Raw genomic sequence first — 19,439 nt, 5'->3', positions numbered from 1 at the left:
AATTGGTGCAACCTGATAGACCTCAGACAGTGTAGGTTATTGATATTCACAATCCAGTTTTTCAAGCATGGCGTAGTGGCTAGAGCATGGGTCTGGGAGTCAGAAGGTCGTGGGTTCTAATCCTGCCCCGCCACTTGTCTGTTGTGTGACCTTGGGCAAGTCACTTGATTCATTCATTCAATCATAATTACTGAGCACTTACTGTGTGCAGAGCACTGTACTAAGCACTTGGAATATATAATTCGGCAACAGATGGAGGCGATCCCTGCCCAACAACGGGCTCACAGTCTAAAAGACTTCACTTCTCTGAGCCTCAGTTATCTCATCTGTAAAATGAGGATTAAGACTGTGAGCCCCACGAGGGACAACCTGATTACCGTCTATCTACCCCAGCGCTTAGCACAGAGTAAGCGCTTAACAAATGCCATTCTTACTATAACTTGTTTGCTCTCTCTCCTAGAGAAACATCTTTTCTCCCACCTACTGGCCAAACGAAGGAAAATTAAGGAGGTACTCTCCACTTCTGGTTATTGTTCAGGAGCACACCTATGCAGAAAGAAATCTTCAAGAGAGATTGCATAGTGAAATCTCCAAGGAACAGAAAAGAAGAAAAAAATAGGGATTTTTGGTTAGCGTCATATGAAAAGCCTGATTTTTTTTTTGGTACTGCAGTGGCGTGGACTGCGATTTAATATTCTGGTAGGAAATTAAAATAAATTAATGGTATTTTATTGAGTGCTTACTGTGTGCAGAGCACTGTACTAAGCGCTTGTTAAAGTGCCTCGCACAGAGTAAGCGCTTAGCAAATGCCATAATTATTATTACTCTCAGCTTCTCATAGGAAGGACCCTACATAAATACAACTAACCATGAAAATCTAATCTCCTTCAGAAGGCTTTCCCTGATTAATCTCTTGTCTATACTCTCACAGAATACTGGTGCTCAATAAAGCATATGAAAAAAAACAAAGCACATCGCCACCTCTTGTGGAATTTGTATGGTAAGGAGACAAAATGGGCAAATATTTTCCAGTTCAGCATGTGGTATTGGTCTCTACAGAAAATGAAGCAACAGGAATCCAAGTGAAATAGTGAATGCTAAAAATGGTCAAAATAATCGCATCGAACTAAATGACATTTACACGAGACAATAAAGGATATATACAGAAATGGAAACAGCTTAATTAAATCCAAGAGAAACTGTTTACTTCTCATTTACATACTTGTTCTCCATTGTACTCCAGGTTTTGAAGAGGAGCATTTTTATTTTTGCAAAGTAGCTGCACTGTATTAATTTGTCATTGTTGATAAGATTATTTCCACTGTCATTTTGGATGCACAAAGTGCCTTTCCATCCAAGAGTTGAAAGTGCTTATTATCATCATTAATGTCCATAAAAATGTTTCAAATACCAGGCTATTTACCTTGTCTGTAGGCACAGCTCAAGCTGCTAAGCCACTGCTTTGGCAAAAAGCCTCCCGACCCAACTCTGTGTGTTTGTATGTCCTGTACATTGATTTTATATTATTTATATTATATTCATATAATTATCGTAATTGCATTTGTTAAGAGCTTAACTATGTGCCAGGCACCGTACTAAGCACTGGAGTAGATACAAGCCAATAGGGTTGGACACAGTCCCTGTCCCATGTGGGGCTCACAGTCTCAATCCCATTTTACAGAGGAGGTCACAGAGGTCCAGAGAAGTGAAGTGACTTGCCCAAGATCACACAGCAGACACATGGAGGAGCCGGGATTAGAACCCATAACCTTCTCACATATTTATAGTGAGCAAAATATTTATTTCCTTCTGTGCTTGTTTCTTTTGCTCTGGGATTTATTTTGCCCCTCTAGACTGTAGGCCCCCATATAGAGTATAAACTTGTGAGCAGGTAATGTGTCTCCTATATCATTTTATTGTATTTTCCCAAGCACTTAGTACAGCTGATAAGTGGCAGAACGGGGATTAGAACCCATGACCTCTGACTCCCAAACCTGTGCTCTTTCCATTAAGCCACGCCACTTCTCAATCCCGGCTCTGCCACTTGTCAGCTGGGTGACCGTGGGCAAGTCACTTCATTCATTCATTCAATAGTATTTATTGAGCGCTTACTCTGTGCAGAGCACTGTACTAAGCGCTTGGAATATACAAATCGGTAACAGAGACAGTCCCTGCCCTTCACTTCTCTGGGCCTCAGTGACCTCATCTGTGCTCTGCACAGAGTAAGCGCTCAATAAATACTATTGAATGAATGAATCTGTAAAATGGGGATGAAGACTGTGAGCCTCACGTGGGACAACCTCATTATCCTGTATCGCTTAGAACAGCGCTTAGAACAGTGTTCTGCACAGAGTAAGCGCTTAACAAATACCAACATTATTATTATTATTACTATTCACCTCTCTATGCCTGTTACCTCAGCTGTCTGAGGTATTAAGACTATAAGCCCCACGTGGGACAACCTGATCACCTTTGCACCGTCCCCAGCGCCTAGAACAGTGCTTTGCACATGGTAGGCGCTTAACAAATGCCATCATTATTTGTGAGCCACTGGATTAACCAGGTGGCAGGTGGGGGGGGGGGAGAGTGACGTCAACGGGGAGCGGGGGGCGCATGCGCCTGGGACCAACGAGAGGTTGAGTCGTCAACGGTAGGGGGGCGCATGCGCACTGGAACCAACAAGAGGTGGAGTCAACGGCGGGAGGGGGGAGCGGGGGGCGCATGCGCACTGGGACCAACAAGAGGTTGAGTCCTCAAGGGGGAGCGGGGGCCGCATGCGCACTGGGACCAACAAGAGGTGGAGTTAACGGCGGGGGCGCATGCGCACTGGGACCAACAAGCGGTGGAGTCCTCAAGGGGGAGCGGGGGACGCATGCGCACTGGGACGAACAAGCGGTCGCGTCGTCAGTGTCGCCCGGCCTCTGCCATGCGCACTGAGGGTGGTGCCTCGCGACGCGCAGGGAGGGCGGAAGTGCGCGTGCGCGCGGCCGGGAGGGCGAGCGACGGACATGGCGGCCGCCCCGGGCCTCCCGTTTCTCCTCACGGGGCGGCTGCTGCTCCTGCTGTTGCTGCTGCTGCTGCTGCTGGCGGCGCCGGTCCGGGCCCGGCGGCCGGGCGACGTGCGGGCCATCACCGACGACAACTGGAAGGACCTGCTGGAGGGCGAGTGGATGATCGAATTGTGAGTGTGGGGGCGCCTCAGCGGGCGGGAGCCCGGCTGCCCTCAGGCCCGCCCTTTCATTCATTCATTCAGTCAATAGTACTTAGTGAGCGCTTACTATGGGCTCAGCACTGGACTAAGCGCTTGGAATGGACAGTTGGGCAACAGAGAGAGAGACCATCCCTGCCCAATGACGGGCTTACAGCGTGGCTAAGTGGGAAGAGCACGGGCTTTGGAATCAGGGGTCATGAGTTCGAATCCCGGCTCTGCCACTTGTCAGCTGGGTGACTGTGGGCGAGTCCCTTCACTTCTCTGGGCCTCAGTGACCTCCTCTGTAAAATGGGGATGAAGACTGGGAGCCTCACGTGGGACAACCTGATACCCCTGTGTCTACCCCAGCGCTTAGAGCAGTGCTCTGCACATAGTAAGCGCTTAACAAATACCAACATTATTATTATTATTCTCTGTGCCTCAGTTTCCTCATCTGGAAAATGGGGATGAAGACTGGGAGCCTCACGTGGGACAACCTGATCGCCCTGCATCTCCCCCAGCGCTTAGAACAGTGTTCTGCACATAGTAAGCGCTTAACAAATACCAACATTATTATTATTATTAATCGGGGGAGAGTCGCCCTCCCTCCCCTGGTCAGACCTTCCCTCCCTTTCAGTCGCCTTGATTCGTTCAGTCGAATTTATGGAGCCCTTACTCTGTGCTAAGCGCTTGGAAAGCTGTGTGACTCAGTGGAAAGAGCCCGGGCTTGGGAGTCAGAGGTCATGGGTTCGAATCCCGGCTCTGCCACCTGTCAGCTGGGTGACTGTGGGCAAGTCTCTTCACTTCTCTGGGCCTCAGTTCCCTCATCTGGAAAATGGGGATTAACTGTGAGCCCCACGTGGGACAACCTGATGACCCTATAACTCCCCCAGCGCTTAGAACAGTGCTCTGCACATAGTAAGCGCTTAACAAATACCACTGTATTGTACCACAAGTACCACTGTACTGAGCGCTCGGGAGAGGACAGGACAACAATAGAAACATTACCTGCCCACAACGGGCCCCCAGGCTAGAAGGGGGAGAGGCAGGCCTCAAAACAAGCAGTCAGGCATCTATAGCTTCCATAGAAATAAATAGAATTAATTAATTAATGTTGGCATTTGTTAAGCGCTTACTCTGTGCAGAGCACTGTTCTAAGCGCTGGGGTAGACACAGGGGAATCAGGTTGTCCCACGTGGGGCTCACAGTCTTAATCCCCATTTCACAGATGAGGGAACTGAGGCCCAGAGAAGTGAAGTGACTCACCCACAGTCCCACAGCTGACAGGTGGCAGAGTTGGGATTCGAACCCATGACCTCTGACTCCCAAGCCCGGACTCTTTCCATTGAGCCACGCTGTATACATATGCACGTCAGACCAGGTAAACAGGCATTAATATAAATATTCAGTAGTTTTTATTGAGCACTTACTATGTGCAGAGCACTGTATTAAGCACTTGGATTGGACAATTGGGCAGCAGATCGAGACAATCTCTGCCCAACAACGGGCCCGCAGTCTAAACGGGGGAGGCAGCAAAACAAAAGAAAACAACATCATCAAGATAAACAGAATTATGGAGATGTACACCTCATTAACAAAATAAATAGGGTAATAATAATATAGACAGATATGCAGGGTGCTGAGGGAAGGGGGAAGAGCGGAGGGCAGGAGAACTGTAGATATTGCATATATACACGTGCTGTGGAGCGGGGAGGGGGTTCAATCATTTAATCATATTTATTGAGCGCTTATTCATTCAATAGTATTTATTGAGCGCTTACTATGTGCAGAGCACTGTACTAAGCGCTTGGAATGAACAAGTCGGCAACAGATAGAGACAGTCCCTGCCGTTTGACGGGCTTACAGTCTAATCGCTTACTGCATGCAGAGCACTGTAGTAAGCCCTTGGAAAGTACAGTTCTTCAACAAAAAGACAACCCCACCCACAATGGGCTCACAGTCTAGAAGGGGGAAGATAGGCATCAAAACAAGTAAACAGGCATCAGTAGCATCAATATAAATAAATAGAATTAGATATATACATATATGCACATCAAAACAAGTAAACAGGCGTTAATATAAATAAATAGAATTATAGATATGGACAAATATACCCAAGTGCCGTGGGTCGCTGTCTCTGGCCCTGGGGTTGGCCGGGTCTGCTGCCTGCTCTCGTCCCCCATCCAGAGACTACGACCCCCTCGCCCTCCCCACCATGCAGGCCTCCTCCCCCGCTTTCCGTTTCGAGGGTGGTTTTGGGGGGCTCACCTCTCTGGCGAGGTGTGGGGGAGCGATACCTTATGTTCTGTCACATAGCCTCACTTATTCAATCGAGTTTTTCTTCTGTCAGGTAAATAATAATGATGGTATTTATTTAGAGCATATTATGTGCCTGGCACCGTACTAAGCGCTGGGGTGGAAACGAGCCAATCAGGTTGGACCCAGTCCCTGTCCCACGTGGGGCTCACAGTGTCAATCCCCATGTTACAGATGAGGGGACTGAGGCAGAGGGAAGTGAAGAGACTCGCCCGAGGCCACACAGCAGACAGGTGGCGGAGGTGAGACTAGAACCCGTGACCACGCAGTAGCCACTAGGCCATGCTGCTTCATTCAGTCGGATTAAATGCCTACTGTGCGCACAGCACTGTGCTAAGCGCTTGTGAAAGTATAGTACGAGAAGGACAAGTATGAGAAGGAGCGAGGCTCAGTGGAAAGAGCCCGGGCTTGGGAGTCAGAGGACGTGGGTTCTAATCCCGGCTCCGCCGCTTGTCTGCTGTGTGACCTTGGGCAAGCTGCTTAATTTCTCTGGGCCTCAGTTACCTCATCTGAGCCCCATTTGGGAAGAGGACTGTGTCCAACGTGATTAGCTGGTAATTACTCCAGTGCTTAGTACAATGCCTAGCAATTAACAAATACCATAATAAAAATCCAACAATAATGCTAACTTTGGTATCTTTTGTTATATTTTTATTACTAAAGGCACACCAGTTGCATTTATTCAGGGTCACTGTGTGCAGAATACTAAGTTCTTGGGAGAGTAAAATAGAATTAGACCTGATCCCTGACCTGAAGAAGTTTACAGTCTAGCTGGGGTGTAGACACTAAAATAAATTACAGCTAGGAGGAATTAATAGAGTCTGAAGATATGTACACTTTCATTAATTTCCATTTGACTTCTTTGGCAGTTCATTCTTTAATTTGGTCGCAGTATAAAAATTTCGTTCCTGATAAAACCATAATTTTTTTTGAAGTATGAGTCTTGAAATAATCATATTGTACGATGACAAGTACACAGCTCAGTCAATTAGGGTAACAGGTTGTTAAAATCAGTGAAAGTGAAAGTCAGGCGTTTGTATCTATCAAGTGCTTATTGTATGCAGAGCACTGTACTGACTGCTTGGGAGAGTAAAATACAACAGGCACCATTCCCTGCCCACAAGGAGCTTACAGTGTTTAAGGGGAGACCAACATTAGTATAAATAAATAAATGACAGATGTGGACATGAGTGGTGTGGGGCTGGGAGGGGGGATGAATAAAGGGGGCAAGTTAGGGAGACGCAGAGAGGAGTGAGAGAAGAGGAAAGGAGGATTTAGTCAGGGAAGGCCTCTTGGAGGAGAAAGGCTTAACACTCCCATTGGTCTTAGAGTTGATAGGGGAAGTGGTCACCAACAACAAGGTGCCGAGATAGTTCCTCGGCATTGTGGAACTGGTGTTACGGAAGGCTGACCGCAGGGATCCCCGGGCAGCTGCATGAGAAGGGAGAGTCGAGCAGTTTTAGAAGCAAAGTGAAAGCCCAAATTCAGACAGCTCCTTATAAAACTGTTGGTTGGGACAGAGCAGCAGCAGATGGACCAGCCTGGTTTGGAGAGGGACTCTCTCCTCTTTGAGCAGAAGTTCCAAGAAGATAGGGAGTTGGAGACAGGCAAACACCCTGTTTCAATCTCCCGTGCTCAAGTTTCCCGTGTGCAGACCGCTGGAGGAGCTGTACGTTGCAAACATCACCATGATGTGGGCCTATCTCTGTGCTTAATAATGTCAGGCGCACGTTGGTCTTTTCAACTGCACCTATGAATGAATGAAGACAGTTACACCTAATTGCTTCCTGTATTGAGTTGATCTGTACCAGGAAACCAATTACTATCACTTCACTTCTGCCTATATTTGGTTAATCTAAAACACCTGACACGTGAGACCAGTCCTACCGAATTAGGGTCTCTGAGATTGAAAGTTGCATCACAATAACAGCGTCAAATCAAAATCTTAAATCTTATTTTTCAAAGCAAGGTAAAGGAAGAAGGATTATATCCCCCAAACCCCTCATCCTAAAGTGCCTGGTTAAAAGGCACAAGTGCAAAAGGAATGAAACTTTATGAATAAATCTAGATGAGTCGGTGAGGATAGAGTACTCAGTACATAGATAATAATGATGGTATTTGTTAAGCGCTTACTATGTGCCAAGCACTGTTCTAAGCGCTGGGGAGGATACAAGGTAATCAGGTTGTCCCACATGGGGCTCACAGTTTTAATCCCTATTTTACAGATGAGGTAACTGAGGCACAGCGAAGTTAAGTGACTTGCCCAAAGTCACACAGTTGCCATGCTCTTTCCACCGAGCCACGCTGCTAGATGAAGAGTTAAGTTTTAGGATTATACCTTAGGCAGGGAGTGTCTGTTTATTATTATATTGTACTCTCCCAAGTGCTTAGTATAATGGTTTGCACACAGAAAGTGCTCAATGGATAAGATTGAATGAATAGGGAGTTTTCTAGCAAGAGAGTCTGTTTTGTTTAGCCTGAATTTTGTGATTGTTTCTGAAATGTCAATTTTGGAAGCTGAGAACCGAGAGAGGTCAAAAAAAAAAGTCTTAAATAGAGCAAGTGATTCCGAGTTAACAAAAGTCAAAGTCTGGAAGCTTTGGAGTAAAGTAGAAGATAGAGTAGGATGGCTCAAAAGTATTGTAGAGTCGGAGATGAACATTTTCAAAATGAAATGGCAGAGAGAAACCAGTGCTGATTCATAATGTTCATGAATGAGGAAAACCCACGCAACCACACAGATCTTCATGGTGTTCAGAGATTTGCACCAGTACTTAGCAAGCTTCCACCCCCACAGATGAATGAATCATTGTGGTTTTTTAGCTTCAGATTTCTCAGCAGGGGTGCTCTCCTTCTAGACTGGATTTCACCAGTCGGGTGGTCCTAAGAACTGCCTTTACTGTGAAGCTGACTCTTGACTTTGCTTTGTTGTAAACTTTGGAACCATTGGTTTTCCAAGGAGTAAAAATTGGGAACAGGGAAATTTTCCTTTTCCTTGCTAAGCTCCAACAGGATGATCTAACAGGGTTAGGAAAGAGAAAATTATTTGGTGAAATACTTGTGTCTATTAATATTTGCAGTACTGATTATTATTAGTGCAACCCACTCTATTACATGAGGTGCTATGTAGGAGGATGGTCATCTTGTGCCTCCTCCCTCAACCTTCATATGATCTGGACTTTTGCTGTCTCCTAGTTATGCTCCGTGGTGTCCTGCTTGTCAGAACCTTCAACCAGAATGGGAAAACTTTGCTGAGTGGGGTGAAGATCTGGAAGTTAACATTGCAAAGGTGGATGTCACAGAGCAGCCAGGTGAGTCTGTGTGTCATCCTGCTCCTCCCACTGGTCACCCTACTGAATTTTACTTGGCTGACCAACTTATTTTTATCACCGCATGCTTATTCTTGCTTTTTCTTTTGGATTTACCTAGAACTTTTTCATGGTACAAGCAACTTAGGGAAGCTTTCTAAGATTATCTTCTGTTGTTTAATTGGATAACATTGCTTTGGCATCCTTTAAAATATAATCATTTAACATTCAGCGAATACAAAGAAAATTAGATAAATTAAGTGTAAATCACTTGATCTTTTTAAAAAATTTGAGTCTTACTCTGAGAAATAAATAATTCATTTGAACAGGGTGAGTGGTTAAGTTTCTCTGAAGGCCAGAAAATTCTCTTTTGCTAGACTCCTTTTTGCATTTCTCAAGCCTTTTTGTCCATTTGCAGGACTGAGTGGCCGATTCATCATAACTGCCCTTCCCACTATCTATCAGTAAGTATGTGCAAAGTAAAATAAATATGGTCCTCTCATAGTTTGGATTTTTATCGTTTAATGGAAGTGAGATTAGTGGTAATGAAGATGAGGAAGTTTTCAGGTTTCATGTAAACATAGATATGGAGAAATGGACTTTTTTTTCATTTACAGTGCTCTTCAGAGCTACCCTTTAGCCTTGGGCTAATTTGTAAAAGATCATCAAGACATTTTACCTTTTGGATGTTACTAAAGGCATTACAAAGAAATGACAATTCAATATCAAGTTTGGGGGAAATGTAATAGTGTCACAGAAGTTACTGGAAGGGACACATCTTTTCATCAACTGATGGTATTCTATGCAGAGCTTACAAAGTAGGTATGATAAATGTACTCATAGTCTGTCTCCTTGAATGTAGTTGTAAAGATGGAGAATTTAGGAGGTACCAAGGTCCAAGAACAAAAAAGGACTTCATAAACTTCATAAGCGATAAAGAATGGAAGAGTATTGAACCTGTTTCTTCATGGTTTGGGCCCCGTTCTATTCTGTAAGTATTTTTGTTGTTATGGCCTGTTCTCAAGTCATCTTCTAGGGCTCAATCAATCATATTTATTGGGTGCAGAGCACTGTTCTACACTCTTGGGAGAGTACAGTGTAACGAAGTTGGTATGAGCTGAAATTTAGGAGTGAAAATATACATTACTAAAAAGATAAAGCTTTGTAGTGCAAGAACATAGTTAATAGTTTTTGAAGCGTATTTAAATTTTGTTCTGGATTACAGAATGAGTTATGGGAATAAAGTCAGATAAGTGTTTTATTTTAGCTGATCTGGAATCGGCATTTAACAAATTACCACAGTTGTTGTCATTAGCTGCGTGCATTGCGTTTGGTTGTAAAGGCAAGATGAACAGTTTGGAACAGAGGTGGCAGATTGAATGGGTTTCTGCAGGTATAAAGAAAACTTGCTTCCCCATGCAGGGATGAGAATTGGGTTAGGAGAGGCAAGAAAAAGGAAAAAAGGAGTGATGAGTGCACAAGATTTTCATAAATGTCTGGCACTGCCCCCAAACCTGGAAAATTTGATAAAGAGGACCAGCCTAAGGGCATTAAAACTTACTGGTAATAATTGTAGTATTTAAGTGCTAACTGGGAGCCAAATACAGTGCTGGGATAGATATGGGATACTGATTGGATACAGTCCCTGTCCCATGAGGACTCACAGTCCAGGAGGAAGAATGAGGAGGGAAAGGCGGGAAAGTTTACATTAGTGGAAAAGAGAGAATGAATAAAATTGGGACCACATGCTTAAGTTACGCAGTTGTTTAGTGATCAGGAAACTCCTGTGACTTTACAAGAAATTCTGCTACAAGCAGTTATCCTACAGTGATGAAAATCAGTGGTAAATCCACAATCTAGAGTAGAAAAGGCAAAATAATCCATTATATTTTTCATTCGGGTGCAGAATTAGACTATTTCCAGTTTCCTAATCTATTTTTTGCTTTATTTCAGGATGAGCAGCATGTCGGCTCTTTTTCAGCTGTCTATGTGGATTAGGGTATGTACTCAAGTTTGGCTTCTAGTAGGTACTAGAGAACACATGGTCTGGATTTAATCCATAGAAAAGACCAAACGCCCACAACTAGTAAAGTGGTTAAATGAAGATGAACAAGTAAACAGCTAAGAACATGAGGGAAGTAGTACTAGAAGGAATCCTATGTATCGAAAGCTTATAGAAGGCAGAGCACTCTTCTAAATGCCTGGGAGTTTCAGTAGAAGCAGAAGACATGTTCCCTGCACAAGTGTGGAAAACAGGAAGAATTACCAGCTGCTTAGAAGGGATGACTTTTTAGAAGCGTTCTGAAAAACTAGAGGTTTTTCTAGGCAAGTCTTGTAGGAAGAAGGCTTGAGCAACGGAGATGAGGCAGGATGGCCAAGAGCGATGGCTAGGTTGAAGTAGGTTAGAGTACTCTGGTGAGGAGTGGTGAGCCATCGAAGGTTTTTTGAGAGGAGTGTTGTACTTGGGTACTTCAGAAAGACCATCTGTGCAGCTCTAGATTGCTTTAAACATTGCAAAATGTGTAGATTCTACTTTTTCAAATGATCGATTCTTTGGTGCTCTTTTTTTTTCTTTGCATCTAGCACTGCCATAACTATTTCACAGAAGATCTTGGAATACCAGTTTGGGGATCATATGTAATATTTGCTTTAGTGACTCTGTTTTCAGGACTTATCTTGGGACTTGTGAGTATAGCCTCTTTTCTGACCACCTCAAAAGTTAATTGTGTAGTTTGAGGTCAGTGGCATTTTGTGAGGCATGAGAAGGAATTCAAGCCCTTAATTTTTTTTTCTACAGATTATGGTATTTGTAGCAGACTGCCTTTGTCCTTCAAAAAGACAGAGACCCCAGCAGTATCCCTATTCAAGTAAGTACCTTTTAAAATTCCACCTTTTTAGAAATTCCCCAGCAGCAGGGGAAGTCCTGTGAGCATTGGGGCAAGATTCTCACTTCATAAGGGGACCCCTATCCCCAAATCCTCATTGGTCTCATCTTGCCTCTGTGGCTGGTTGCCGAGTTTCCGGTCAAACTTTCCAAGGCTGATTCAGTACTTTTACAGCTTGATTAGCTAATGAAAAAGTAACTGCTTTGGCAGTTTGCTATCATCTCAGACCAACTTCTTTGCTGTTCATTTTTCCAGATATCTAGTGAAGGTCTGATTTTTCTGAATATGTGCCCTCCTAGTGCCATGACTGATGGTTGGAATTAAGTTTAGCTGGTTATGGTTGTTGCTCTTAAGGCCATCAACCTGGCATGAGGCAAGGAGAGAGAAATAAGGAACCTGCTTTGGCAGGTGTAGACCAGATAACCTCCATCTCTATTGCCCTACTCCTAGCCCTAACCCACCTCTCTTAGTTGCCTCCCAGTCCCTAGGCTGGATTTTCATTTGTTGGTGATATCCCTCTAAACTCTGGCTATGACCACCCTATTTGCCTTTCCTTTTGCATCACATACACACTTGGTCTGTACCCCCTTAAGCACTTAACTACCTACCCCTCTTATGTACATGTCCTTACTCTGTGTCGCTTCCCTTGTCTGTCACTAATTTTAAAGTCTGTGTAGACTGTAAGTCTAGAATGATCTCCAGTGTGGTTTTTTTGTACAAAGAATATTTGGAGTGCTTAAGCGTGAAACCGTTGGACATCATTTTGTATTCGTTTAGAGTGAAGGTATTAAGAATGCAGGATATTTTGTTTGGAGGTAACTTCTTTGGGTGTCTTAAGAGCAGCACCTGTAAAGTGCAGCTGCAGTTAACTTAAACATCATTTTGTGCCATCTGCTATTCTCTACTTTCTTATAATTCACATAGTTTGGTTCTCTTACCGGTCTGAGGCTCTTTTGAAAGAGCATTTCAGAACAAATACCCAGATCCTAGGAATTGAGAAGAAAACTACATTTGGTAAAAATGAGGTGCTTCTCTGTTCTGACTCCATCTACTTTTGTATTTTTGGTGCTTAGGGTTTTGGCATATGGAAGTATTTAGTAGGGGCTACTTAACGTTGAAGTCCCAAACCTTGGTGTAACAAAGGCTAAAGCAGTGTGACCTTTATTTGCTTCTAGACCATGAGTAAAGTGTGAAAATATCCAAGGTCTTAGGCTGGGTTTTTGTGATAAAAGCAAAACTTCGAACCACAACTGTGTGTGTTTTTTGCCTCTAAGAAAAAATACCACCAGAATCTACCCGGATCTTGAAAAAATTGGAAGAGGAACAAGAGGCCGATGAAGAAGATCTTTCAGATGATGATGCTGAGAAGAAGAAGGCATCCAACAGAGACTTTTCACAGAATGCAGTGAGACAACGTACCGTCAACACTCCTGCAGCAGATACATCTTAGATCATTTTAGAGTTTTCTAAATGATATTGATGAGAAGCAGCAGCCTCGTTTATCTCTAACCTTCTGGTTAAAGTGAACCATGACTTGAACGTTGCTGGGGTTCACTGTAGATTTACAATCATCAGTGATCTGCTTGTTAAAAATGACCATGATACCTCTTACCTCCCTACGCCCACCCCGCCGCTATTTTGAAAAGCTTTTAAAAACTGCAGGAGTTGGAAGAGATGCAGTAAGCCCACATGAATCACCTGTGTAACAGAACAAACCCTCCACGTGTGATGCTTGAACTCATTTGTAGCTTCTGGTGTGTAAGGCTAAAAACTATGCTCTGAGAGTTACCAATTCCTGTTACATGCAAGGAGCTGGTGATGAGCAGGATTGTGTGTGTGTATATGTTTCCAAAGATCGTTGCCGCCAAGTCTGTTAGAAGTATGGAATGAGTGCATTACGGTATTAGTGAACTAAAGAAAGAAAAATTGCAAATCAATTTTCTCTAGAACATTCGGAAGCCATTTCGCCTTGAAATCGATTTTCTCTGCTCCACTGTGTGGAAAATTAAGGAAAATGTTTCCCGGGGCGGGCGGATTGCAGTAGACACTCTCCGATGGTAGTAAAGATGCAGTTTGAAGTTTCACAATAATGGAGTTAACCAAGAATACCCGTCTCTCTTTGCAGCTCCTAATGCGTGAGCTCAGTATGGGAAATATTGGATGTGTGCACATGAGGTGAATCCATATTATTTTTATAGTTTGGCTAGCATAGTGTTCTTGGTTCTATGAAGAGTGATTTTATCTTTTCCTTCATGTACCACTTTTTCTCATTTTCCCAAATTGAATCACATCTCAACTCCAGACTTTTAACATTCTAAAATGATGGAATTTGGTCCTTCGTCCAAATGAAAATAATGGTTAAATTTCAGAGCTGGCTTTCTGAACCTTCCAGGATCCAGTTTCAAGCATAGTTTAGTCCATGAATTCTTTAGGATATGAAAGACTATATACATGAATTGTTTTGAGGAAAAACTGTGTTTTTGGAAGTAATTTTCTAGGTAAGAACTTTTTTTTCTAGAGAACAAAGTGTGTGTGTGTATGTTGCACGTGTGTGTGTTAACATTTTTAATTTCAGACAGTGCAAGTGAATTTAATTTTATAACACTTTGTTAACAATAGCATAGGTTACGGAGAAGGAATTTTAAGGTTCTCAGTATAAGCAAATAGGAAAAAGCACCAGTTCCCAGTCTGAAATGTTTTTAACTGATTTTGCCAAATATATCAATTTTGGCAGATGTTTTTGTAAAAGGAACATTCCAGTTTTTTTACTATACTTTACTATGCCGTTAACATTGTTGGCAGAAAGAGGTACCATCCTCTTGCTTAGCGTGAAAAAAGAATCGTGTGTGTCTTCTCACCTCAGTGTTACAGCAAAGTACATTTTATGCTCTTAAAAAGGGACAAAAAAAAAAAGGCAGGAGGAGGAGCGGAAAAGTGGAGAGCCACTAGGGAAGAACAACCAAAGTAATCTTCAGAAACAATTTCAACAGTAATGTGTTCTCTGTAGTGTTTGCCTCATCTAGATTTTACTGCTGGTGTTTGAGCCCTCCAAATACTTTACCTGTTTCACGTTGTTTAAAAAGTTTCTTCAAAGGGCTTTTTTTAACATCTGTGAATGTTTATCACCTTAGAACCTGAAAAAAATTACAGTGCCATAAAAATTGATGTTATGTGGAAGCTTCTGCAGAAGTACAGGCAACAGACTGAACTTTCATAAGCAGTTCAGTGACTAACACTGAAGCCAGTATGATTTACAGTCGTGTATTGAAATTAAAAAGGATCAATCAGTATATCACTGTAACATGTTGTGGTTAAGCCCGGTAACACAAAATATGTTCTGGTTGTACCCTCCAGTGTGTAGATTTCCCTTTCTCCCTTACATTCACTCCCTCGCCACCCACACACAAGAAAAAAATTCCTCTTAGTTTTGGCCAAGCTCTTCTGCAATTCTGCCTTGGTGGATGGGGGTGATGGTTGATAGAAAGAGCCCACGGCTGGTTTCTGGGGATGGGGACTGACAGCTCTGAATCACGTAGGGTGACGGTGGGGTTGCAGGGCTTTGGATGTGTGGTGGTGGTCAGGAACCCCCAGCCTGTGTCACATTCATTCATTCAATAGAATTTATTGAGCGCTTACTATGTGCAGAGCACTGTACTAAGCGCTTGGAATGTACAGTTCGGCAACAGATAGAGACAATCCCTGCCCAGTGACGGATAGGCTCACAGTCTAAACGGGGGAGACAGCAAAGCAAAACAAAACAAGACGACATCATCAAGATGAATAGAATCAAGGTGATATACACCTCGATAAAATAAATAGGGTAATATGTACAAATGAGCACAGTGAGTAGTGGTCCATTCCTGGCATAAGGTGGTAATCATAATTACGGTATTTGTTAGGTGCTTACTATGTGCCAGGCACTGTACAAAGCGCTGAGATGAATGGTGGTTGGGGGCTGTGCCTACTTACGAGAGGACGATCCCGACCCTGGAATTGGTAGTGTGGGGCTGAAGGTGTTTTGTTTGCCCTGGGTAACTCTTGGGGCAACTACAGCCAGTCTGCCGTGACCCCTAGTGCCACTTCATCTGCTAGAGTAGTCGCTCATAGAAGCAGCTTCTATCTTTGCCACCTGGAGGGAGAAGGGTGGGCTTCTGCTTCATTGGTGACCCTGGGCTGCAGAAGGAGTAAGTCTCTCATATTTCTGCTCGGGGCACTCGGGGGTGGGTCCTCCCACCCCACTCCCACAATTGAAGGTTTTGGGCATCTGGGGAAGAGCTATGATGATGGGCCAGCTTGGTGTAGCTGGCCAAGCACGGCCCGTGTTAGGGTGACAGCAGACGCTCACTTCTTGCACTCTGGGGTACAGTGGATGGAGGCGTCCCCCCCACCTTGGTGGTCAGACTTTCGCATCCTAGGGACCGACTCAAGGTACAGTGTCCCCACGGGGTTCCATGTCTTTTGAGGACTTTCCCACATGTATACGTTCCTTCCCCCACCCCACCTCTCTCTTTCCTTTGGATCTCTGTCTCAACCCGGTTGGTTCACTGGCCTGGGATAGGGCTGACTCGATCTTTCTGATTGTGGGTCACTAGCTACCATCTCTGGGCAACCTCTAGCCACAGTCTTGAGCCTTAGATTTTCTCCTATCCCTTGATCCTGTAGAAGCACCTCCCACTCTCCCACTCCCCAAACCAGCAGATTGGCGCCTTGGGTGCTGACTGATTTATTTTCCCCCTTGAAGGGGACCTGCCTTGGGTGACGGTATTGCACTGGAGTCGTGATCAATCAACCTATTTGTTGAGTACTTACTGTGTGCAGAACACTGTCCTAAGCACTTGGGAGAGTCCAATTGGAGAAGCAGCCTGGCTCAGTGGAAAGAGCCTGGGCTTGGGAGTCAGAGGTCATGGGTTCAAATGCCGGCTCTGCCAATTGTCAGCTGTAACTGGGCAAGTCACTTAACTTCTCTGTGCCTCAGCTACCTCATCTGCAAAATGGGGATGAAGACTGTGAGCCTCACGTGGGACAACCTGATTACTCTCTATCTACCCCAGTGCTTAGAACAGTGCTCTGCACATAGTAAGTGCTTAACAAATACCAACATTATTATTATTATCATTATTATTACAATATAACACACTTTCCACGCCCATAGCAGCAAACAGCAGAGGGCACCAGAAGACACTAGATGAGTCCAAGACTCAATGCAAGGCAATCAATGGTACTGATCGATCACTTGATTACTATGTGCAGAGCACTGAACTAAGCACTTGGGAGAGTACACTAGGATAAGTAGGCACAATTCCCGTCCTCGAGGAGCTTCCAGTCTAGCACAAGAGGCAGATTTTGAAATAGATCATAGGGGAGGCAATCGAGTTTAATGATGTGTCCATAAGCGCTGTTGGGGGAGGTTTCCTAGGACACAAACTTCGGAGGTGGAAGTAGGTGGCTTGAATGTGAAGAGCTTGATCTTCCCGAATTTGAGTCTGTGTTAATAGCCAGTCTCAAAATAAACTCTGCCCAGCTCAGAATCATTGTATAATAATAAGCATTTACTATGTGCCCAGCACTGCGCTAAGTGCTGGGTAGAGCCAAGACAAGGTAAGCCATAGTCCGTATCCTTCAAGGAGTTCACAGACTGAGGTCCGGAGAACAGATATTCCTGTTTTACAAATGAGTAACCAAGGCACGAGGGATATGGAGCCTGGTTTGTTTTTAAGATTTTAAAAATATAGGAATTGAAATATGGTCACTCATGTCTTTGAAAAACAATTTTTTAGAATAGAGAAAGCTAGATAAGGGATCCCCCCCCAATCCCCCCCCCCCCCCCACAGTTCCAAAGAGAAAAGGTGTAAGAGGGGATGTAAAACATACTTTTTTCTTCACTTGAATCATCATCAGTGATATTGAGTGCAGAGCACTGTACTAAGCACTCTAATGTATCATACTTAAATTCCAAATGATACTGCTTTCAGTTCTGAATCACCGTTAAGACATCTTCCTGGGAAAAATCTCATTCTCTCCCTTCCTCAACCCAATAAGTGCACAAAACAGCTTACGTGAGCTTCCCGGGACTTAGTTTTAGCAATCCCCAGGGTGGGGAACAGGCCTGGCCATGTCAGACGTAAATTTGGACCCTCGGGACTCATCTGGTGTCAGGTAGGATGCCACAATGCCCACTGTGCCCCTTTCCTTTCCTTTCTCTCACCAGAGGGGCCTTACAGTAGAAGGAACCATACAATTGCATGGGCTTTCACCACGTGAGTATCCACCAGCGCCCTGCCCGGCCCCCACCGACACCGTAAGTTTTAGCCATTGAGCCCTGATGCTTTACTCGTTTAAACTAATTCCGAATCCATCTTTTTTATGCTCACTCAGTAGTAGTTATTGAGGGCCTAACAGATCCACTACCAGAACGATTTCAGATGGAGGCGGGGCGTTCTGGGAGAGATGTGTCCATGGTGTTGCCTCGGGTCGGAGACGATTTGACCGCGTAAGTCAAGATGATGTTTACAGAGTACTATATACTCAGCAATTGGAAGAGTATGATAGGTAAAAGACACAATCCCTGACTTGTGAGATACAGCGGGGCCTGTTGAAAAAAGAACGGGCCTGGGATGTCAGAAGGATGTGGCTTCTACCCCTGGCTTCGCCACATGTCTGCTGTGTGGTCTTGGGAAGTCCCTTAACTCCTTTGTGCCTCAGTTGCCTCATCTGTAAAATGGGGATTAAGACCGAGCCTCGCATAGAGCTCTGTCCAACCCAATTATCTTGTATCTACCACAGCGCTTAGAACGGTGCCTGGCACATAATAAGCGCTTAACAGATACCATTATACAACTAATAATATTCATGATAATAGGTAATTATGGTATTTGTTAAGCGCTTACTGTTCTAAGTGCCTGGCACATAAGTGCTTAACAAGTATAATTATTCATTATTATTATTTTTATTAGGTACCAACTGTATACATAGCATAGAATAGGTGTTTGAGAGGACACAATAAAAATACCTGATCTCTGCCCTCAAGGGTCTTATACGCAGTGGAATTGCCTCCAGCAATCAGTATTCCCAGGTGGTCTAATCCAAGAATTCACCAGGCCTGATGGCCCCCCACAAAGCTTCTGGGATCAGATCTGCCCACTCTGTTATATTGTAGTCTCCCAAGCACTTAGTGGAATGCCCTGCACACATTAAGTGCTCAATAAATATGATTGATCGCTGCATTGATACACTGAAATGAGTCTTTCTGGCTCTTCACGGAATTCTCCTTCCTCCCTGCCAGCACTCTTCTCGCTTTAACAGCCCCTCTCACGTATCAAGGACGACTGAGTCCAATTCTGTTGTAATTAAGCCTACGCAAACGCTTACATGTAGAAAACATAGCCTGGCAATAGTGATGTTTTCCAGCAGGCACGCTAGGAGAAAACTCATCCTAGAACAAGGCTTAGTCATCCCCAATGACTCACTTCAGGGATGAAGATCTTGTTATGCAAGGTAATTTTCTGTAGACATAGATATACCCTTGCCTGCTTATTATCATTATTGTTATTACTATTAATAATAATTACTACTAATAATTATGATATTCAGCACTTACTATGTGCTGAACCCCGTGCTAAGCATTGAGGTAGTTCAAAGATAATCGGGTCCCACGTAGGGCTCCATCACTGGCGTTAGTAGCAGGGAGAACAGGTATCGAATCCCCGTTTTGCAGAGGGAGGGAACTGAGGCACAGAGGAA

The 19,439-nt window shown here is 44.0% G+C and overlaps 1 protein-coding gene across 1 annotated transcript; it reads left to right on the top strand.

Moving 5' to 3' along the window:
- The first annotated feature begins 2,977 nt into the window (after positions 1-2,977).
- On the top strand, positions 2,978-14,989 carry TMX1 (thioredoxin related transmembrane protein 1). Its single transcript, XM_001515240.6, has 8 exons — positions 2,978-3,181; positions 8,702-8,817; positions 9,233-9,278; positions 9,677-9,805; positions 10,768-10,813; positions 11,398-11,499; positions 11,612-11,681; positions 12,974-14,989. The coding sequence occupies exons 1-8, from the start codon at positions 3,009-3,011 to the stop codon at positions 13,147-13,149; spliced, it is 858 nt and encodes a 285-aa protein (XP_001515290.1). The 5' UTR covers positions 2,978-3,008; the 3' UTR covers positions 13,150-14,989.
- The last annotated feature ends 4,450 nt before the right edge of the window (positions 14,990-19,439 follow it).

Source organism: Ornithorhynchus anatinus, chromosome 14, assembly GCF_004115215.2.
Source record: "Ornithorhynchus anatinus isolate Pmale09 chromosome 14, mOrnAna1.pri.v4, whole genome shotgun sequence".
NCBI lineage: Eukaryota > Metazoa > Chordata > Mammalia > Monotremata > Ornithorhynchidae > Ornithorhynchus > Ornithorhynchus anatinus.
Note: the sequence above shows the minus strand (reverse complement) of the source record. Positions and strands in the feature narration are given on the sequence as shown.

Coding starts and splice junctions, on each gene's coding strand:
- TMX1 (XM_001515240.6), top strand. CDS start 3,009: ATGGCGGCCGCCCCGGGCCTCCCGTTTCTCCTCACGGGGCGGCTGCTG. Junction 3,182..8,701: donor GGCGAGTGGATGATCGAATT/GTGAGTGTGGGG, acceptor GCTGTCTCCTAG/TTATGCTCCGTGGTGTCCTG. Junction 11,682..12,973: donor CCAGCAGTATCCCTATTCAA/GTAAGTACCTTT, acceptor TTTGCCTCTAAG/AAAAAATACCACCAGAATCT.